Consider the following 23,465-nt stretch of genomic DNA (forward strand, 5'->3'; position numbering starts at 1 on the left):
CTTAAATGACAGGATGTTTAAGCTTGCTGTCATGAACTATGTGCTGCAGGAATTTTTTTATAAAAGGCTACAAAAGTTTTCAGGTCACTAAGGTGTCCAGGGTCTGTTACATCCATTCAGCCCAACTGTCCTGACACAGAATCTAAGCAGCATCTAGAAATGAAGGAGTATGCCCAATGACACAAGGAACTTTTAAGTTTGCATAGTTTTCAGTATCACAGAATGTTTGTGTTCAACTTTATACAAGCCAAGCAGTAGTCTCCTGCTTCATATATGTTATACTTAACAGTAGAAATAGTTAATGTGTGGATTTTTTTTTTCTTTTGAAATGGAAGTAGCTATTTAAATGAAACTAAACTATTTAAATTAAAAAGATGCAACTTTGTCCATTTCTGCCAACAAGAGTGCCTGGAAGGTTGAACTTGAGTGTTGCCTCTCTAGGCTCTTAGTAATTTAAATTACAAGTGGAATATTTGTTATCAAGATCACATTTTTGAGATTTAGCAAGCTCATGTTTTAGAAGTGTATCTTAAACTACTAAATAGTCCTTTTCTCCTTTAAGAAACATTTTTTTTTCTTACTTGACGATAAAATATGCCTAAATTTTTGATGTTTTTTTGTCCTTGTACTTGCTGGCATATCTTATTAAAAATAACCAAATCTGCAAATGTCAGCTCACACGTTTGCTTCTGGTTTTTGGTGGACTTTCACTATTTCTTCCGTTGTTCTTTTCACAACTTTGTCTAGGACTGAGTTGTTCACACTCAAATGACTATAAATTTGTTATGCTTTTTAGAGAACGCCAATATGTTAGCCTTTTTAAAAATTTCCTTGTCTACATGTAGACTAGCATATTTAATATAGAACTGTCTATGTTGGGTATAAATGATGGTGTGATTGTTCAATATAAGATTACAGATAGATTTCGTGAAGATATAGGATATTTACATTTAGTAATCCATAAAGCATTCTAAAGGTCACAGAATATTACAGCGGCTAGGAGATACAACTGGGCATTTATCCATGTTCTCGCCCCATGCTCCTTTATTAATGAGTCTTATATTATCAAGTAATGAGGTAATAAGAAAATGCATTTTATTGTGCATTTTATTGTGGCTGGAAAGGAGACCTAACAAAGTGCAATAGGATGTAGCTACAGCTGCAAACAACTTCCAAGTGTTTCCGGTAACATTTGATAGCTCTCGAAAGGAAGGAAATGAAGGGCCACTCACTCCACAATGGCAGGAATTCATTAACAAAAAACCAAAACAAAATTTCACCTGTGTGTATTTTTAAGGACTGTAGATTTTTTAACCCATTTTTTACACTAGTTTTTATTTTATAATAAAATGTATTATCTCCTAAGGTCTAAAAAGTCAAGTTTTATTCCCTGCCTTTTCTGGTGACATGTCTTTCTTCATCAGATCTGTTTTCATTGAATCCTTAAGATCAGTTGAATTAAGGAGAATTCTGCTTTTCTATTTCCCTGAATGTCAGTGACATGTAATACTACATATAAGATTTGACATTTAAAATGCTTAAGTTGAGGTTTGCCGATACTGACCTTACAGTAGGTTGGGTTACCTTTCTTCCTTCCCTCCGTCTCTCCCTCTTTCCCTTTTCTCTTCCTTTCCTCCTCTACATAACTTTTGTAGAATACTAACAAGAATTAATTCAAAGTGAATTCAATTTGCCTGCTGATCTTGTGTTTTGAAACCACCAATTTCCAACAGGAAGCAGCTTGTAAGACAGATGTAAAAGCAGAAGAGAGGCCGGTGATACTGACCTCAGCCACTCCTTGAGTGGCTTTCCAATGGCTGCTTGATTAATTTTATTAGTGTTTTCTGCGGAGCTCTGAAAGTTGGAGTTAAATGAATTCCGAGCTGCCTTCCAGCCTTGACAGGCTATGAATAGAATTCCATTTTTGGCTCCAAGCCTAATCCTGCCGGCACCAGTACCGCAGTGACAAACAATAGCTGCTCAGATGGCCACAGCTGCCAAAGAGCTCCCGGCTGATTGTAGTTAGATGTGGTCTCAGAACACCACCTAAATGAAGCCGGTGCTTGCTGCCTGCAGAGGCACTGAGTTTCGGCCAGAAGTCGGAAGCTCTCCGGGAGGAGATGTTGAGTGACAGCCATAGGGGGAGCTGACCATTTGCTCAGGGGCTGCCCATGTGCTTCCAGCATGGGAAATGGGAGAAGGGCTGTCCTGCCTCGCTGTTGGTCTGAGCTAAGCAAAGACGCTGACTTCTCATTGTTAGTTCCGATCTTGCCTGTTGCTTGGTTCTGTTCCTGGCTCAAGTCCTTAAGGGCCAGGACCTTTCAGTATCCACTTATTGTATCCATAACAGAACCAAGCGAAACAGTGACTGTGGGAATGCTTCTCAAGTCCTGCTTTCCAGTTCACTGGTAAAGGGCTTTAAAAGTCAGCCAGTTGGAATGGCTCTGCTTTTCACGTGCCCTCTTTCACATCCGTTGCTCGTCTGTCCTCCTCCCATACTCCGGTCTTCACAGCGGCTACAGGTGGCTTCATTCAAAGACCATTTTTATTTCATTAGAGCTGCTTGGTACAAATACGCAGGCTGGAATGTTCATGGAGAAGATGCTCACACAGTCATGTGTGACATGGGATCTTGTATTTGTTTTTTTTTCCCTCATCTTCCCTATGAACATAGTTTCTGAGGTCCTTTGGCAGCATAACTGATGCTAATTGTATTTCAACATTAATACCATGGAGGCAAGAAGAAGCTTGCTTAGCAGTGCAGGGTTTGAGATGCATAAGGTTCTATCTAGAACACTACCTTCAAATGCTGCCCTTTTTCTATTGATAATTAATTTGAAAGTAAAAAACGGGTATCAGTGTATGCGAGGAATGAAGGGATGGCTAAAGTAAAAAAAGATAGGTTTGTCAGTGCAGGGAGAGTAACTGTATTTTTTGACCAGACAGGATATATTGTCTTGTTAGTTTTGGATACATTGTCTTGATTGATCTCATTGGACCTTTAGTGTCACTTGTTAAGTGAACTCTTGAGAATGTAAAAAGAGTTGTTTTGATTTTATCTTGATCCCCACAACTTCATAGCCAAGTCTTTCTGTATCAGAGGCATTAAAGAAATATTTATAATTGTTATTAGTAATGCTACTGAAAAAATAGTTAGCAAGTCACTTCTTAGAGTGGAGGAAAGTATGAGAAATACTTTCAAAGAGAATGGATGAACAACTTATGACATGCTGATAATGTAAAAAAATCCAACTTGAGGTTAATGAAATTGTATATATTAAGTGCATAATTTTCTCTAGCAGTTGTACCTCAATATGAAGCTTATTAATTTTTAAAATGTATTAGTTTCCCAGGGCTACTATAACAGACCAGAGCAAAGTGAGTAGAGTCTGAAGATAGGTGCCTGTGGGCCACTCTCCTCTGAAGTCCTTCTGTGGTTTGGGGGCATCACTTAAAATTGTCTCTCTGGCTTTAGGACCTTCTTCCCTGTGTTCTTCAGTCTCGAATCTCCTCTTCAGAGGCCACTTCTGAATGAATTCAGAGCGTTCTCAAAGTCAAGATGCTGTCATCCAAACGTCGTTAGTTCCAACTTCAGAGGCCTTTGTTCTACAGAGGTCACATTTCCATGTTCCAGGCTAGATGGACCTTTTGGCTGGGGCTTGCCATTCTGCTCATCATAGAAGGCATTTACCCAAAATAAATAAAAATGAGCTGTGAGGTAGACATTTGCAGTGCTTTAGTCTTATACAGTTGGGAAATTCCTTTCATTTAGCTTACGCTCTGTAGGGTTTGACACATTTGGCAAGAGGATTCTGGATGTTAAAGTCACTTTTGGGAACAGAGCCTTCAGAGTAGCTCTTTGGACGTCATTTCAAGTATTTTCGGCATTGTTGTCCCTCTCATATATCATGATTCATATTATATTTTTCAGTGGTAGCTTAAAGAAGTAGGTATACTTTGTGTCCAGATGTGGCTGGTAGTAATTTTTACAGTGACTGAAACAGAATTTATTAAACTAAGAAAGTAGGGGCTTGTTTTGTTTAGTTTACACTAAAAAGGACTATCATGGTCTGTAACTCGGAGATCACCAGAGCACCTTCCCGAGTGCTTCAGACATACAGCTTGTCAATGAGTGTGTCCCCAAAAGGAACAAAGTGAAAGCAGCTCTACCAGCTGCTTTTCCTGTAGCCAGCTCAACTTTCTCTACCTATCGTAAGACAATAGAGCATATGACAACTCTTTATGTTAGCCATGTTAAGTCCAGACAAGTACAAGCAGCTTGATTATATAGTTAGACAAGGAGCATGGCGTACCATTTGGAGTTCCACAGGTTATTACACTGTTTCTGTTTGGTCAGTGACATGTCTTGAGTTAGGAACCAGTCAGGGGCCCACATTGTCCCCTCATTTGCAAGTATTCTGTTGAGTCACTAGGAGAGGTGTCCTTCTAATCAAGCGCAGCTGTTGGCCGAGCAGCCAGCCTGGGTCAGGCCTCCTGAGTAGCTGTCGGGGAGTGATCTGGAGGTCTGTAAGTCTTAGCTTGCTTGCTGTGGATTCTTCTAAATTGCCTGGAGCTGTCCTTACTTGCCTCCTGAAGAAGTTTGTAGCTTTCGCAAAACCTTGGTTCAGTATGCCTAGTGGACAGAGAGCTCTCCCTCAAGGCACCTTTGTAATAAAGCAGCTGAGTTGCCCTGATAACAGCTTTGCTGCTCTCCCTAGGTGTTAACTTGCTAACAGGCACAAGGGAAGAATCTGTGACAGCTGTCAATCAAAAGGTCATATCTTCCGGCCATTCTACAGCTTGTCTTATTTGAAAGAGTAAACATGAAATGGTGCTTGCAGTGAAGATCCACCACCAACTTACCATCGTTAACACTGTCACGTCAGCTCCTAGACAAATACTTAGACCCCTCCGCCTCTGATCTGTCTTACCGTTGAGGGCAAAAGCTTTTTGTCTCTTTCAGAGGACCTGTTTGGGGAGGCCATTTTGACAAACACACTGAGTAATGATGCAGGCAGAATTACCTGGTTAGCTCTGAGCTGGTAAGCATTAGGACAGCATTTCTATTGTGTTGAACTTGTCAATTTTAAACCATAAGAAAAAGCCATCAAATGCAAAAAGTGTATACTGGTAGGCAAAATTAATTTTCAGAAGTTGGGTTGAACATAAAGATGTGATTTTTAGATATTAGACGATACCCAAAGTAACAGTGGTAAACTAGAATTCTTCATCACCAGCTGTGTCCTGTGAAACTTGTAAGAAGGAAGAGATATGAGAACTAGGGCATGGTGGAGTGGAATATTGGAAAACTTTGCATTTGTAAGACAGATGTTTATAGGACTTGGATTTTGACAATGAGTGTATTTTGCCACTGAATTGTATCTTTAGATTTTTAACCACAAATATATTTTAAGTATTATGTATTCACATGTTGGCATGTACTTTGAAATGAGAGACTATTTAAAGGGAGAGAAATGGCCTTTGTCTTTCTAGGTTTTTAAATTTACTCTGAAAATCCACTTTTGGGTAGCCTCACCACATTCCAGTTGTTCAGTGGCTGTGTGCCTCTAGGTGCTACTGTATTGGACAGTGTGAATTTGAGAGAATTTCAGGCTAAGAAAAACTGCCTTGGGTAGTGTTTTTTAAGGAAAAAAAAAAGCTACAGGTGCTCATATGCTATTGTAAAAAGCAAAAAAGAGGCTAAAGAAGTGGAAGAGGAAATAAAGTAATGGATTAGGTAGATTAACTGCAAATTAGGTGAAAGGGTACCCCCCAACCCCCTCGTCTTTGCCCCTTCCTGGTTTTATTCTCAAGGTAGAACAATAGAAAAATGGTTGGAAGTCAATTTCCTGCCAAGCAAGATTAATCGGGTGTACGCACACTCAGGACATGGCCCTGTAGTTCTACGGTTTTTAAATTTGAGCTACTACAGGCCCCCAGTACTTGGCCTCCATCGAAGGCCGACCTTAGTCCCATTCAGAAACCTTGGGTTTTCTTTCTCTGGCTGCTCTCATGTGTTTGTGAAGTTGTTGTTCCAACTAACTTCCTTTCTTCCCTGCCTCCCTACCACCCTCCCTCCTTCTTTGTTTCTACAAGAGCATCAGACCCCCTGCTCTTCCCATTTTCCGTGTGTGTGTGTGTGTGTGTGTGTGTGTGTGTGCGCGCGCGCGCGTGCGCGTGTGCATTCATCTGTTTGTGTGTCCCTGTCACAGGTGTGTGCAGGTGCATTTGTTTGCAGACCGACGTGAAATATACACGTGGATGTTGAGTGTCTTCTTCCCTTCTCTCTGTCTCTGTTTGTCTCTCTCTCTCCCTACCTCCCCCCTCTTGCTCGCTAGCTCGCTCGCTCTTTACTCGCTCTTTGAGATAGGGTATCTCACAGCTTTTGTTAGGCTGGCTAGCAGGTCCCTGGGGTCTGCCAGTCTCTACTCCCCGAGTGCTCAGGTTACAGCCGTGTACCACGTGCCAGCTTTTAGGAAGGTTTTGACAATAAGAACTCAGGTCTTATGATTTACTAAACTCCCAACATCTCAAGATTTTTGAACCAGAGTTAATCTTCAGAAATTGTAAAAATGGAGCTACTATCTAGTAGATAATTTAAAGGTGAAGACATAGTCCCCGAGCACTTAGTAAGCCCTGTAGCCATTAATATAATAGCCACTTGCTGTATCAGCTTGCATTACAGAGCAACCTTTCCCTAAACGTGGGTATATTTAAAAGAAAAAAAAAAGTCATAATTTAGTTAGGGATTCTTGGCAGTTCTGGCCTTGTACAGACTTGTCTGATCTTTTACACAAGCGTGGTCAGCTGTAGCTGGTTAGGGCCTGGTTGGTCTTGGATGGCCACACTTACATGTTTGGTGCTTGGCTATAGGGACAACACAGGTGCCTCCAGCCTGTAATCGATTATCCAACCAAATTCTACTGCTCTGGGACATTAGAGTTCTCAGCAAGTGCGATCTGCCTGTGCACTAGTTACCTCTGTCAAGTTCTAGTTTCTACGCTTGTTTCTCAGTGACAGGACCCTGTTTGTCAAGTCTGGGTTCTGAGTGGGCAGTACAAGGTAGTTAAACAACTGTGTAGCCACAGCTCCATCTTCACCTAGTAGGCCTTGGACAGGTGCCCGTGTGTGCTGGCACCTCTTGAAGACCTTTTTGTGAGTGATATCCCAAGCAAGGTAAAGGGTTTTAAGATTAGATTACTATTAAAACATTGTATCGAATCTGATGGAATTCTTAAAAGACTATGGATGAGTTTTAAGTTAGGCTCATCGTTTTTGGTAAGGTTTGGTGTGGTCCTTCAGTTCCACACACATTTATCAGGTAAGTTTGTAGGTACTAACTAGTGTGAAGGTAGGAAATTTGCCTGTTCTTTCAGCCCTCCCTGTAGGATTTGTATATAAAGAATGTAATGTTTTTCTAAATCAAGGATGGAAAATTTCTAGTCTTTGTCCCTCTTTTTTTTTTTCCTTCTATTTTTAACTTCAAGGTACTTGCAGAAAATGATGATAGACACACAGTTACAAAAGAAAGTATTTGCCTGTGCGTGTTTTCTACTTTTATATCTTCTCTTTCAATTTCTACTTTTTTTTTTTTTTTGGACCTACTAAAATGAATAGTGATTAATCATGACCGCTTTCTCCTCAATTAAGACTTTATAAAAATTGAAATACCATAAACACAGTAATTATGTGTTTGATGTGATGGGAAGTTAAAAATTCTCATCTGGGTCCCAGGAGAACTGACTTCTAACTGTGACCTTGTTAATGAGTTACTGGCAACCTCAGAGAAAAATTAACTTCCTCCTTTTAGCTCAGACACCTGACCTTGATCGCTGTGCTGCTTCTATTAAAGTGTGTCTTCCTGGAATTTGGAAAAACACAGCATACACATTTTTTTTTTTTTTTAATAAAGGAGATGTATAATGCCATTGCTTAGAACATTTAATGCCACTCGGGTATTAACAAGGTTAGTCACCCAGTGAATATTCAGTGTTGAAGCAGGTGTTTGTCTCGTGAGGGAGGGGGTTGGTCGAGAAGCAACAGGAAGGAGACATAAAGCAGAGTGACTAGAGGGAGGGTAAAGGTAGAATAAGTGCACAGGTCAGGGTGCAGAACGCTGCGCTGGCACCCCGGGGTGCTGACTTCTCAGTGTGCTGGGAAGGTGGAGCGCACCTCACAGAGGCGTCTGGTTGTGGAGCGCACCTCACAGAGGCGTCTGGTTGTCCTGCTGCATGAAGGACTTTTATTTTCTCTGTAGAGTTCTTGTTTGAAAATTCTGTAGTAAACACTGCTGTGCTCCACTCCTCATGCTGCACAGTGAGATGCCTATGCAAGTGAATGCTTGAGGGAGAAGGCTCTGACAGCCTTTGGTACAATTCTCTTGGTGTGAGTGTTGTGACTCTGGGAAGGCCTCATTGGCATTATTGTGTATGTTGTCTACGAAAAGTGTAAAGCGCGCACACAGAGTTTCGTACAGGACCTTGTTTTGGGTTTGTAGTTCACATTTGGATCAGTGAACATCCCTTGGTGAGGGGCATGACCCACATATGCTGTCTCCATCACTGGGTCATTAGCCCTAGGGAACTTAACAGTTGATTCCAGGCTAGGAGTTAAAGTGAGAGGAGGTGGGAGTAAACAGGAATAGACCTTGCAATTCCTTTCATTTAAATGGCATCTGCTTCCCTGAGTTAGAGCTGGGTTAGGGTGGAGGGTGAGGGGATGAGGTGTGTTTAACAGGAAGCCTGGAGGGTGTGGAAGTAATTCTAAACCTAAGCCTGTAAAAGAGATGGTTAGGTAACTTGGTTCCATATTGAATTGGCAATACAGATTGTTGGCAGTTTGTAAGCGGAGTGTAAAGTAAAATTTTGTTGGGTGCCCTTGGTGAAGGAGGACTAAGTGCCAGCAGAAGTTTGCCTGTGAGCATGCCAAGCCATTTTCTTTGCTGCCTTAGCCAGTGGTAGTGACTATCTTATGGGAACATTAGGACAATTAGGTGGAACAAATAAAAGTGATTTCCTGTCTTTCTGAACTGTTTAAAACCTCCAGTTCTTGCTATTCCGGTTTTGGAACTGTGGGTTTAAACAGGGACTGGGAGGAGGTGAGGGAGGGGCCTGCAGCTGGCTTACAAAGTGAATAAATTGTAATAAATAATAAATCAGTAAAAAAAGAAAAAAGCCCACCATTGTTGGGGAGTGTGGTTAGTAAACTTTTCATGGAACAGAGGATTAAACACTTGGTGTCACACTGGGCAGTGCTGTCCCATTGCTAGCAAACTGGAAGCATCTTCCTTGAGCCCCAGTTGTCTGTGGCCGAAATATGGGGAAAAGCCCAGTGTCCAGCGATGACATAGTCTTCTGGTTTGTGCTGCCTTATCACATTTCGGATATTACCCTGAGAGTTACTTAAACGGTCTTTAATTGCTTCTGTGAAAGTAGCTAGGATTATAGGAGAGATTTAATTATAAGGAGAGCCAGTTTTCTTTTTTTTTAAAGTGATGTTTTCATTCGTTCTTTGAGAATTTTCTATAGTGTAGTTTGACCATATTCACTTCCAGACCCTCCCACATCTACCCACGTGCACCCCCTTCCAATTTCATGTCCTTGCTTAAAAAAAAAAAAAATCCCATCAAGTCCAATTTGTGTGCTTATGGTATGAGGGACCAACCTCTGGAAAATATGGTGTACTTATAAAGGGTCACACTTAAATAAAACTCACTTTGCCTCCCCTGGAAGCCATTAATTGTCAGTACCATGAGGTACGTGGTACGTGCTCATGAGCCCTTCCCTGTTTCATCCTGGAGTATCAGCTGGCTTGGTAAGGTGCAGACAACCACAGCTGTAACGCTAAGTTCTGATAGAGTGAACTATTTTCCTTGCAGTGTTGGGAAGAAGGAATGCCCCAGCACCCACCTGGCTAAGTAGACTCCACCTGATTTCAGGGCTAGTTTTTATGCCACTCCAGTGCATCTGACCCTGCTGGTGCCCGCTATGCAGGGTGCTGTGTATGTGTGTGTGTGTGTGTGTGTGTGTGTGTGTGTACACACAGGACACTTTAGTGAAGTGGTGCCCAACCTGAGGGTCTCAGACCCTTCGGGGAGTTGATGACCCTTTCATGGGCATCGGTTAAAGCCATCAGAAAGCATAGATGTTTATATCACATTTCATAACAGTAGCAAACTTAGAGTTATGAAGTAGCAATGAAAATAGTTTGATGGTTGGGGGTCACCACAGCATGAAGAACTATGTTAAAGAGTCACAGCATTGGAAGGCTGAGAACCAGTGCTCTAGTGGTTGGTTAGTGGAATTCACTTTAGTGAAGCATTCAAATGTATTTTAACAATTTTTTCAGTCTTCTAGCTTATGCCATATGTTCACATATCAAGACATTGAGATTAAAGTTTGAGAGGGAGCTTGACATTTTATTCTAGTTTGATACTATAATCAAAGAAACAGGAAATACAGGGTGAGCGGTGAGCAGCGTTTTCCTTTTCTCTTATCGTAAATTAAATAACTGTTGTTCAAGCAACGTTACCTGAAGGATTGCATTACTTTTTATAAGAAATAACAATACTTCATTTGAAGATAGATGATTAAAAGGTAGTAAGTTATAGTAACATTTCTAATGATTCCTTTTTAGTATAGTCATAGAAGTGGATTCACCATTTATCTTATCTCTGGAGCAGGTAACAGAGATACAGGTAAAGATGAAATTCTGGATAGCTAACTTCATTTTACCTTTAAATTTTTATTCGGGCAGAATGTCTTAGGACCAGAAAATGTAGTAGATTTGAGTTTTTCCCTTTTCATAATAGTTCTGTCCCTTTCCTGGTGCTTCCAACACTCATTGAAACAAGAACGTTCAGAGAATTCCTGTGGCTAAAATAATCAGACATGGTGATTGATGGTGGTTCATTAGGATCAATAAACTTCCACCATTTTACAGGTCTCATCACAACCACATCCAGGAAGCTGGACCGTGAGCAGCAGGATGAGCACATTCTGGAAGTAAGTCTTGCTTTAGTTCTAATTACTTTTAAAACCTTCAAATCGTGAACACCCCCACTTCTGCCATTCATAGCTGCTAATACCCCCCCCCACACACACACACTGCCATGCACCTCAGTTCACCCTGTCATCAGAACCTTTCTGAATTTTGTACTTCATCACGTTCATTCCTTACAGTTTTACAAATACTTTTGTAACTAATGTTATTTGCACTTCATTTTTATTTACAGAGGTGATGTTTTACTCCGTACCTTCCATAGATTTCTTTTCTCCCAGTTATGCCTTTAAGATGTATTTATAGATCAAATTTAACGTGTTGAACTGTATTTTGTTTATTTCTGAGTAGTTTTAGTCTTCAATCATTGCATTAGCCATGTAGTTTGTTTTTTTTTTGTTTGTTTTTTTTTTTTTTTTTTTCTTACTTGTTTGTAACCTAAAGAAGTTTTCTAAAAATATCAAAAGTGAAAACAGGCAGGAGCCAAACATTCCATCTTCTCAAATGTTCTGGTTAATTTAAGATGTTTCTGCACATCCTTGTTTACTCCATTTTGGTTGGGGGCCAGTAGTTGCAGAAATGGGGTGGGGGATGATTTGAAAAAGACAGACGATGGAGAAGGATGGGGGCAGCCAAGAGAGGCGGCCTTCGGAGCAGCAGAGCAAGCTGGAGCTCCTGCAGACATTTGTCATCACGTGCTCATGTTAATTAGCAGAGCCTGGCCTGGGAGCCAGGTGCTTTTGTTATTTGTGAGACACCTGTGTAACACGTCCGAATTCTAACAGTTTGGTAGAAAAAATTCTAAATGACAGCTCGCTTTTGAAAGACTTTTGAAAAGATCCTATTCCTGCTGCTCATAATGGTGTCTACTCAGTTTTGTCATTGGTCAGAATATCCTCTTATCTGTAAAATATTAATATTTCTGTTTAAGTCTGTTTATGGGTGTGCATATAGGTGTTTACGTATGTGGGTTACTGATTGGTTTCAGAGCCACAGTGTTTTCCCATTAGTAATTCTGACTGACACTGCAATTGAGTTTTCATTTATGGATTGTGTGGCTCCCCTGAATGCATTTTCTTTATCACAGAGCAGGACTTTGAATTTTCATTCAGTTAGTACAGAAATTGACACAAGGAAGGTATGGATGCTAGAGAAAGAAAGCATGAGGAAGTGCCAAGATCTGCAGGTTACTGCCTGCTCGTCTGGGGTCCATCCCCTCACTTTGGTTGTAACTGTAGGTCTCACATCAGTCATATACTTTAGTTACCTGTTTCACAGTGAGTGTTAGAGGCCATGTGGAAGCAGGTATAAGACGGATAGGGCTTTGAAGACAGGGCTAAGGCATGTGTCTGTCATTCTTTTGAGTCTGTATTTGAAGACCAACTGCTGTCAGTTTGACTGCCTAGGAGAGGAGACTGTATTACTTCAATCATTGGAAAAGCTACTTATTGACATTAAACTTCAGCCTGCGGTGCACAGTGTTTGGTTATACTTCTCCAGCTTTCTCCTCCTGCACAGGCCTTCTGACACGTGACAGGAAGAAAGGGTTCAGAGATGTTAACATTAAAACAATAGTTTTATTTTGTTTCACCCTGAAGAGCCTAGGAAGATAAACCATATCCTTCAGTGTGCAAAAGCAACTGTTATGTTCCTAAGTCATCTTGACAAGTTCCTTTAATGATCTATTCACACTTTTATAAGTAGGATTTACAACTACCAAGTTTCCAAAAGAACATATTTTCATGAAAAATGTTATTCTCTCAACTGATTTAGAAAGAGGTAGAGTGTGACTAAAAAGCTGTGACTAGGACCATTCTTTTTAACACAGGCCACTGTAAATGTGACCTTTGAAAGGTGATGTTGACTTGGTCATAGCCACTATTGCGGTATTAGACTCCCCTGTTCCCACCTGAGCACATGAATAGCCTAGAGGCAAATTACTTTATGTTGTTTTTTGTTTTGTTTTGTTTTTTTTCTGAAAACCTTATGTAATACAACAGGCTTAGATGTTTGTTCATCCCCGTAAGCATTTAAAATGGTACGAGGAAACTATCAAAGTTGTGGTTAGTATTCAAACCTGTAATATTTAAATTTGTTAAAAGTAGCATATCCTTTAGAATAATAATACTTTAGCATACTCGGCGAAAAAGCCCCAAAATGGCAGTCTTTTAATGTAGTATGTGGAGAATTTGTGTTTGAATATTTGAAGTGAATTTTGTTAGGAGGACTAACAATATACTCAGCATCTCTTTAACGAACCCAGTTTATGAATATCCAGTTTTTGGTAGTCTAACATTTTGGTAATGTTGATTTTACCATTGCTATAAGGAAGAGGGAGACTGGTTGGAAATGCGTGAGAAGTAGCAACTGTGTCTTAGCCTCTGTCCAGGACCTTGTCTGTCAGCAAAGCTGGGAGAGTTTGCTAACCTACATGATTACTGAGTCAGTGTCAAATGAATGAGAGGAGGTGGTATAGACTTTAGTGTCTTGTGAGCTGAAGACCTTGCATCAGGACGAAGGCTTTGGTTTTTTTCCGTCCCTTAAAGATATCTCTTGACCTTTAAAACCCAGGTTACTGTGACAGACAATGGTACGCCCCCCAGATCCACCATTGCGAGAGTCATCGTGAAAATCCTTGACGAAAATGACAACAAGCCTCAGTTCCTACAGAAGTTTTACAAAATCAGGCTCCCGGAGCGAGACAAGGCGGACGGGGAGCGAAACACAAAGCGCGAACCTCTGTACCGAGTCATAGCTGCAGATAAGGACGAAGGGCCCAATGCTGAGCTCTCCTACAGCATCGAGGAAGGGAATGAGCACGGCAGATTCTCCATCGAGCCCAAAACGGGAATGGTCTCATCTAAAAAGTTCTCCGCAGCCGGAGAATACGATATTCTCTCAGTGAGTTGGGTTTCTGTGTTGCCTCTCTAAGAACCTAGTCATTCTGTTGAGAAAGCGGCTTCAGCGTTGTGACCTAACAGACAGCTTGGAAACGTTTGGGAAGCATGGGTTTATTTTTATTTTTTGTCAGCTCTCACTCCAATGAGTATGGGTATGAAGCACCTATTAGCACCAAGCATTAGACATAAACTGTGTTCAGATACAAGTTTGGACTATTTGAAACTGACTCGGTACAAAGATCAAACAAATCTTGGCTTCTGTTAGGAGATCTAACTTGTGATTTTCTGTTTTCATCTCTTCTGTTAATACTTTGTAGATTAAGGCAGTTGACAATGGCCGCCCTCAGAAGTTCTCAACCACCAGACTCCATATTGAGTGGATCTCCAAACCCAAGCCATCCTTGGAGCCGATTTCATTTGAAGAATCGGTTTTCACCTTCACAGTAATGGAAAGTGACCCCGTGGCTCACATGATCGGGGTGATATCAGTTGAGCCTCCTGGCATGCCTCTGTGGTTTGACATCATTGGTAAGCAGTGCCCATAGGTAGCTTTTGTTGTCCTTGTGTGGGGGTTACACTCATAACCCCATAGGGTTTTCTGAATTTTGTTCACACATTAGAAGGTTAATTTGGGAAAAGATCTATAGGTGAAGAATTTCCCTTAAACTGTAATGGTTTGACAGCAGCCGAAGATCCCACAACATATATTAAAATAAGTCCTCCTGTGTACAGAGACATGGTTTAGTGTGGGAGAGCGCAGGCTGCTCTTCCAGGGTACCCGGGTTCAGTTCCCAGAATCCACATGACAGCTTACAATCCTCTGTAGCACCAGTCCGAGGGAATCTGACACCCCCTTCTGGCTTCCACGGCCACTGCGTGCATGTGGCCCACGGACTTAACATGTAATGGAAAGACATCCGTACACCTAAAGTTTTAAAAAGAACAAACATAAGTCATCAAGTCATTTAAATGTTTTTACAAAATTATTTTTCGGACATACACAAGAAGTTTCAGGAACGTAAATATTTTGGACTATGTAGATAATATACACAGGTATGTTATTGTTTGTGATTATATGACATTTACAGTGTTGACTAAAGCTTCTTAGTGTCATTTTCCAGGAAGCTTGACTCCCCTGTAAAGTATACATGCTTAAGTCAGCAGTTTTGTAATTTAATGAACTCACACTTACTCAGTTTATTTTAAACAAATTATATTAGGACCTTACACTTAATATGATCCCCCTGTACTTCCCACCCACTTTTAGACAGATCCGGGCCTTGAGCATGCTAATCAAGCTCTCTGCTGCTGCACTACACCCTTAGCCTTATTTTTGTTCTTTTAATTTTGAGACAGGATTTATTACGATGCTCAGGGTGCCTTCAAACTTGTCACCCTCCTTCCTCAGCCTCCTGAGTAGCTGGGACCCTAGGCACGGGCTACAGTGGTTACCGTTAGACTTTTTTTTTTTTTTAATGTTTTTCTCCACAATATTTTATTCACAAGGATACTTAGTCAAAAGTCTATTTGCAACCACCATCTCTGGTTGGACCTTAACCACTTCCTCCCTCTGCGTCATGGTGGCGTTGCCTCCTAGTATGTGAAATGGTTTTCCCTGAAGCTATCACTGATAACTCGTGAAGGGGAAAGGATCAGTGCCACAACTAATCACAGTCACGATGTTTACTTTCTCTTAACTTTTCTCACATTTCCAGATTAACCATCCTCTGTTGTGCCGTATCAGACTTTGTTTTACTTCCTTGCTGTTGGGAACCGGTTTGATTGACTGTTCTTCTTCTGTGCTTGCTTTCCACGCTTGCTTGCTTCCTTGGGCTGTGCCAGGAGATACACTTGCTAGAGAAGTGTTTTACATCTTTCAGATGACTTGTGACCTGAACTGTACAGCAGAAGGTATCTGCTGAGATCACATAATTTGCCACGCGATTATGAGATCAAAAGTCAAAGCATGGATTTTGTTTCCAGAGACCCTTCCCATACAGTTATTTTCATGGTGTATGCATGGCTCTCCATCCCAGTCACAAACATGTGGATTCTTACTTGTCCCTGCATCAGTAGTATCAGGTTTGATGGATGCTGACGATGAGTGACGATGTATGTGTGTGTGTGTGTGTGTGTTGTTTTAAGGTAGATTTAGTCATAGAATTCAGTGTGACATTAATTCTTGTTTTCACTCCATTTCTTTTCATAATGTGTCTCAAGTTCTATGGGTTTGAAGAGAGCTTTGTTTATAATATAATTGGGTATATCTGGACAGCATTAATATGACAGAAACTTGCTTCTGAAAATTGTTTTAAGAAGTATGTAATAGGCCTGATTCAAGTTAATCTTAACTGTTTCAGAGTGTTTGTGTCAGAGCATTTCTGTTTTAATTGTTATTACTATACTTTTTACTATATTCAAAATAGTAATTTTTTTTCAATAATGAAACCATATGGTCAGTGAGGTTTTCATAATGCTGTACAAATTTTAATAATGCCAGAAAAGTCTAAAGTAATTTGACAGGTAGTGTTAGCAGGGCGCTTTCCCTGTGGAATTGCTTTCTTCTCAATTATTGGCCTCAAAAATCAGGCCGTTCTTTTCCCTGTGTTTTGAAATCGTAGTTTCTTGGCGTCACTGTGACTATTGTATTAAAAGTCTATTTTCATGGCTCTTAGTTATCAGAGAGACGTGATGGCTCTTTATTGTCTGATTTGCTCTATCACTGCTTTTTGCCCTAATTTAAACTAGGTGGCAACTATGAGAGTCACTTCGATGTCGACAAGGGCACCGGAACCGTCATTGTTGCCAAACCGCTTGATGCAGAACAGAAGTCCAACTACAACCTTACAGTGGAGGCCACCGATGGCACCACCACTATCCTTACTCAGGTACTTGAATGCCAGTGACATGATTGTCAGAGGGCCTGGGACAATGCCCTCAACTCGGGATGCGCAGGCAGCATGGGCAGTTAGTTGTGTGTTGATGCGCACACCAAGAGTTCTTGTTTAGGGTCAGAAAATTAATGCAAATCCTGATTAGGGGTTTGCCTTCTGCTTAGCAGTCTCATAAAAATTTAAGTAGGAGACTTAAATCCAAAGCACACTTTTAATATTTTCCCATCAAAGACTGCTTAATTTTATACTCATGTTTAAGCTGTCTTGATAGAGTTTTATCACAGGATGAGTTGTACACATTATTTTATTGAAGCTCTGATACCTTCATCTGCTGGCAGGATCCCTCCCCCGCTTTCTTCCTTTCTGTTTTATCGTTCGAACTAAACCCAAGCTGGTGGAATGTATACCAGCAATTCCGTGTACGTTTTTGTTTGTTGTTATCTGATAGTCAGTGTTAGTAGCTGGCTACACCTGGTTTTCAGACTTAAATGTTAAAACCCTATAAGTTAATTGAATTCTCTTTTTTTCACATCAGTTCTCTTTGATTCTTAATACTGGCTGTCCAGAATGATGTCCCTGGCGGACTAGTAGTAATTGTGGGTTTTAGGAGGAAACCTTCCTTCATTCACTCACTTACTCAACTCATTCACAAGTACTTGTGGAACAAATGTTTCTCCGGAAGCAGTGGTGCGGAAGGAGGCCCAAATCCTGTTCTCTTGGACCTGAGATGAGAATGACAGTCGCTAAAGGCTTCTGGGTTACTTCAGTATCCCTAAGAAAGCCGAAGCTTAGAGATGGAGATGCTTCTGAATTTCAGTTTTCCATCTTATGTTCTCTGAAATCTTAAATGAAACAGGCCATCTCCTCTGTTTAAAAATTACAGTCTGGGGTGTATGCTCAGTTAATAGATGACTAGGTAACTTAAGAGTAGCTGTACAAATATTTTATTCCTTTCTCCAAATACGTGTGATTGTAACATATGTAAGATTGGTATTGCATGCTGTGCTATATACTTTTTAGGGTCATTTAGAGTTGCCTCCAGAAGGTCTAGTGCCATTTTGCAGTTTCTGTTTTGGTTGTTGGTTTTCTAGTTCAAGCAGCATACATTGATTTTTTTTTTCCTCCCTTTGAAAACAAGCCCCTGATTGTTAAACTGTAGAGAATGGAAGTGATAACTGAACATTGAAAATGTGGCTGCTGCCCGTCTATTTCACATGACTAGCTGGAAACGTACTGAAAGAAATTTGGAAAGCTGTGGAAATGGCTGTCCGAGACCGCCATGCTCATTGCTTCACTGTGTAATACGTGGTGGTATTACCTCATTAGGAAATAATCAGTAATGCATCTCTTTCTGCAGAACTGCACTTTTAGTAAGGTTAGACGCATAGCATGAAATTTTGATGTGCGCTACTAAAATTCATCCGAAATGGCGGATTAACTAGTCTCTCTTTCTCTTAAACTTCAGTGCAGTGATTATCGTTGTGGAAATTACTCCGAAGCACGTTTAGATAGTCCTGACAAGTATCCCGAGGGATCCCTGGCACAGAGAGGTTGTAGGAACCTAAGAGGAGGATCACAGAACCCCGGGCTGACCTGCGGTTGGGGGGACAAAGGGAATGGGCAGTAATTAGGTTTAGGTTTCTGTCTGGGACCGTGTGCAGGGAGATAGAGATCTGGGGTGGAGTAGAATGGACGCTGCAGGAGGCCCACAGGCGCCTGAGCTGCACTGATACAGCTCAACACGGAGCAGATGTGGGTTTGTTGGTGAAAACCAAGAATCCGTGTAGCAGCCTTGTGAGGTGAGGTCAGTAGCACATGCTGGATGTGAGAGGGTTCGAGTAGTGTTTCCGGTTGGCGGACGTGGCGTGCCCTCAGAGGAGGAGAGCAGCAAGGAGGCAGAGTGGATGCCACTGTTCTGCGCATACAGCTTCACCCTCTGCTTAGGGTCCTTCCCAGCGTTGCATTGAATTGAGTCTCTTCTTCTTTCTCTCCCTTGCATCTGCAGATAACTTACCAACCCAGATGCTTTTTTTTCTTTCTTTGTAGGGCAGGGAGGGGGTGCTTTTGCATTGAACTCTTAAGTGTTCTTTCCCTTTCTCCGGAAATCGCTCATTACGTTCCAAGGAGGCAGTCTGGTTTGAAGCTCGTCTTCACCTCTTCCTTCTGTGCACGGACGAAGTCCCTCTGCTTCTGCTGCCTCATCTGGAAGGTGAGGGTAGTGCTCACCCTCTTTCCAGTTCTCACGAGGAGTAAGGGGAGATGGCACAGAGGGCTTGCTCTTCCTCCCTTACTGCCTGGTGCCAGGACATGCTCACGTGACACATGGCACTGTACTGGCCCCCCACCCCCGCCCCTGCAACTTTACTTACTTTCCTGGCTCTGATCCCCGAAACTCATCCGGGGCTACCCGCCACAAAAATGGTTCTCTTGAGTGAGAAGAGGAGGTGAAAGTGCATTTCCTCCGGTGAAAAGGCTAACTCTCCATTCGTAGCCTGGAGGTTTAGGCTGTGCATGTTCGCTTCTACATTCGTCCTGATCCTGTGTGTTCTTTCAGGTCTGAGTCTCTGTCTGGTCTCTAGAAGATAGGTATCCATTCTTTGACCTTCCTGACTGTCCATCCTCTTCCCAGTACTCCTTGATTTGGAAAGTCCCGGCCAACCTCTGGACTTTTATCTTACAGTGTGCTAGCAGACTTTAGGCTTTGTAGGGGTATGACATTGCCCAGGGAGATTCAAAGTGTAATGAAGACAGTCACCATTGTCCTTGGCTTTTCACCTTCAGACCTTGTGGGAGAGAGCTGAGCCAGTGCCCAGTCGGAATGCGTCTCATGAATTGCCTTGCCAGCTGGGTTGCTCCTTCTTTTCAGCCTTTTCTTTAGTAGTGGTTAGCTGACCCTGGAGCAGCATCAAACTTCTCCACCTAGTTCTCACTTCCTGGTCAACTTAAGAAGTAAATGAGATGACGCAGCGGTTAAGAGCACTGTCCACTCTTCCAGAGGTTCTGAGTTCAGTTCCCAGCAACAACATGGTGGCTCACAACCATCTATAATGTGACTGATACGCTCTTCTGGCATGTTAGGTGTACATGCAAAGAAAGCACTTCTATATATCAAATACATACATACATACATACATACATACATACATACATACATACATACGTAGATCTTTATTTTAAAAGAGGAAGTTTGTAAATAGACCATGATTTGGTTTATAGAAGAACTTCCAGTGTACAGCTGTGCCTCCTGGGTCCTCTTTAATCTCAACAGAGTGAGCTCTCTGTAGTCTCAAGTGGTGACATACCTTTCACATGAAAGCTTTTTTGTGGTTTGGCAAATGAATTTAGTGTTCACCTAGAACTGAGTGTGGAGATGTGTCCCTTGATGCTCTGGGGTTCTTTGGGAACATTGGTACGGGCTCATGAAAATTCTGTTTTCTTGTGAGCGCATCGGTGTGGTCTGCAGTTACCTGGTGTCACTGTAATGTTGGTCCCTCGTTCCTCTTAAATTAACAAATCCCCATGTTCTGTAGGAGCCAGTGGAGCTCACCTTTCTTGTTCGTAAACTATAAGCCATATTTTATGATTGGTGCTGATTTTCACTATGCCTTATCCATCTGTGTCACTTCATTCCAAAAATTAATCATGTGTCAAGGTAAATATTTTCTGTTTCCAATTATGACTGAGTTTTTTGACATCTGTCTTTCTGCTTTAAAGCTTTCATTTTATGTCACTATATTTGACAAGAGTTTTTCTTTTCAACCTTCTTAATTGCCTTTAGGAAAGAAACATTCACTACTTATATAGGTTTTGAAGTCACAGGAATATAGTTTGAAAGCATACCTTCTTTTGGCAGTCATGGGGTTCTAACCCCCAGCTCACACATGTTAGAAAGTGTCCACTTGACGAATTGCATCTACAGCGATTTCTAGTAGTTCCTTTTGTATTAAAACAGAGGAGGAACTTGGAGTCTCAGAGATTAGAATGAAAAACTTAGATAGTGTTACCACGCCACTCACTAGCCTAAATCTAATGTAGGAAATGAGGAAACTGGGAAAGTAAACTCAGATACCTTTCCATAAGTCATCTCCATAGGTCTCATGGAGAAACCTTTGAGAAATTAGCATGTATTTCATAAAGAAGTTTCAGCTGTGACAAGTATTCTGTCTCCATAGTTATTTTTTGATACTAAGTAAAGCATACGAAAGATAAGCTGTACAAGGTTTCTTTGATTCCAGACTTCTGTTGCTTTTTCTTCTCGTATATTTAATTTGGTTTAATGGCATTTTTTTTCAATATGTATGTGTGGGTTTTTTTTAGGCACTGAAACATAATTATGAGTGTATCTTTATGTGAGCCCTTTGTCACTCGTCACAGGTACTCATCAAAGTAATAGATACAAATGATCATCGCCCTCAGTTTTCTACATCAAAATACGAAGTTGTTGTTCCTGAAGACACAGAGCCAGAAACAGAAATTTTGCAAGTCAGTGCCGTAGATCAGGATGAGAAAAACAAATTGATCTACAGCCTGCAGAGCAGCGTGGATCCCGCGAGTCTCAAGAAGTTCCGTCTCGATGCTGCAACTGGAGCTCTTTACACTTCTGAGAAGCTTGATCACGAAGCCATTCACCAGCACGTTCTCACAGTCATGGTACGGCACCTGTCCACCCCGATGTCTATATGGGAAGGTTTCCTGTGATGGAAGGGGGTAGCAGTAGGTTTTATTTTTAACCCACAAGAGAGAAGCACCCTAGTAGAATAAACAACATGTCAATTCTTTCAGGTCCGGGATCAGGATGTCCCTGTGAAACGCAACTTTGCGAGGATCATTGTTAATGTCAGTGACATGAATGACCATGCTCCATGGTTCACCAGTTCCTCCTATGAAGGGCGAGTTTATGAGTCGGCAGCGGTGGGCTCAGTGGTGTTGCAGGTTACAGCTCTGGACAAAGACAAAGGGGAAAATGCGGAAGTGCTGTACTCCATTGAATCAGGTAATTTTGAAGCAATGGAGTCTGTGTCTCTGTGTGTGAAAAGTATATCTTGTGTTTTCTGAAATTTCTTCTAGGTGTTGAAGCATTTCTACGTACCCACTGCAAAAATGGATTAAATCTTTAACTACTGTTTAATGTATAAGGCAAAAGGGATTAAAAAAGAATAACCTGCCAAGGAGCAAAGATAAAGTCATAATAAGCTTGAGTGTCAAGAATTCTGGGGATTACCAGTATTAACATAAATTAAGACTGATAAATCCTGCCAGGGTGGGGGAACTCTATTTTTCTAAATCAGTATTTCTGGAATTATTTCGGGCAGTTGTTTTATGCTCTGAAACCGCTCAGGAAAATGCTGGCTTAGTAATTTATTATTTTAATGAGACTATTATTTTCCCTGGCTCAGAGCTAGAAAAGCCACAGTGGGGTGATGTCTCGCCTATCTTTGGTAATTCTCAGAGAAAAAGGGGGCATCCTGCTTCCTGCACCTTGCAGGTTGCCCCACATTTCATGCCGTGTACCTTCAACAGAAGAGTGTCATTCGTAGAATCCAGTTGTTGAAACAGGTTACAAAGTGGTTAGTTCTGGGAAGAGAAGCGTGCTGGGAAAGGATTGATCACATTGGCTAGTGGAAGCACAGAGGTAGCTCAAGGCAAGAAGGTAAACTGAGCCTGGGCCTAGAAGTTCCAGAATAAAATCAGGAAAGAACCCCACAGCTGAGGATCGTCGGAGCCATCACAGCAACCTGACAGGTTTGTTCTTCCTCTACTGCTGTCTGCTCATCCCGTAAACTAAGGCAACTCCATCCATGTGACGGGTGACACCAGCCTTAAGTAGACATGTTGAGAATGCTTCTGCTGTGGAACACACGCTCACACGGGTAGAAATTCCTTCCCACTGGGCCTTTTCTATCCCTGAAGGCAGTTCGGTTTTCCATAGTCCTCAGTCATTGTTAGTTAAAGAAGCAGAGCCGCTTTCATTTTTTACTTTGTGCAATGATTTTAGAGTATTTTAGTCAACTTTTTTTTTTCTTTAAGTGAACAGTTCTACCTACTGACATATGGTCCGTCCTAGGCGTTGAGTTCATAGAGCGTGTAGATTATAGATCACAGACTCTGAATCTGAGTGTAGATGGAGTGATTTTGACAGAAATACTCATTGGTTTTTCTTAAAACAACCAGATTGACTTCATTACTCACAAATAAGATTTTATATGCTGCCTGTGATTAGAGTGTTAAAATGTCCCATAGTGAGGTTAGTGCCTTGGATAGAGATAAATAATTTTTTTCCACTGCTTGAGAAATTTAGCAGTTAGAAAAACAGTACATTCCATTCATGCATGCCCGAGCATTTCAATGAAGTGACTTTGTCATAGACAAACTGACTGGGTTTATGTAGGAGAAAATGTTCAACTTTCCCTTGGCTTTCACATAATTTTCAACAACTGGGTGGTTAAAATATGATTGTTGGTGTCTGAGAGAAGGCATGTGCATTCTTTGAGTGTTTGTAATGACTGATGGGATTAGTAATTTGGTATTCTAAGAATGGAACTCTGTCTCTCTCCAAAGAATAGCTTAGGCACCAATGGACTGTTCTCATGTGGAATAGGGCACAGCTTTCATAATGTAATATGCTAAAGAGTATTTTCATAGGAAGCCACTACCATGAAAGTGCAGTAGCATG

At 41.3% G+C, this 23,465-nt stretch overlaps 1 protein-coding gene across 6 annotated transcripts in view; it reads left to right on the forward strand.

Annotated features, from left to right (window-relative positions):
- Fat1 (FAT atypical cadherin 1) overlaps positions 1-23,465 on the forward strand; it is a 118,954-nt gene that overhangs the window by 62,580 nt on the left and 32,909 nt on the right. For all 6 annotated transcript variants that reach the window (XM_055593658.1, XM_055593660.1, XM_055593661.1 and 3 more), the window contains exons 4-9: positions 10,942-11,003; positions 13,570-13,899; positions 14,216-14,426; positions 16,647-16,786; positions 21,167-21,442; positions 21,575-21,785. In XM_055593658.1, the coding sequence (XP_055449633.1) occupies positions 10,942-11,003; positions 13,570-13,899; positions 14,216-14,426; positions 16,647-16,786; positions 21,167-21,442; positions 21,575-21,785 (1,230 nt within the window). The remainder of the gene's footprint in view (positions 1-10,941; positions 11,004-13,569; positions 13,900-14,215; positions 14,427-16,646; positions 16,787-21,166; positions 21,443-21,574; positions 21,786-23,465) is intronic.

Source organism: Psammomys obesus, unplaced genomic scaffold, assembly GCF_907164565.1.
Source record: "Psammomys obesus unplaced genomic scaffold, mPsaObe1.curated_primary_1811, whole genome shotgun sequence".
NCBI lineage: Eukaryota > Metazoa > Chordata > Mammalia > Rodentia > Muridae > Psammomys > Psammomys obesus.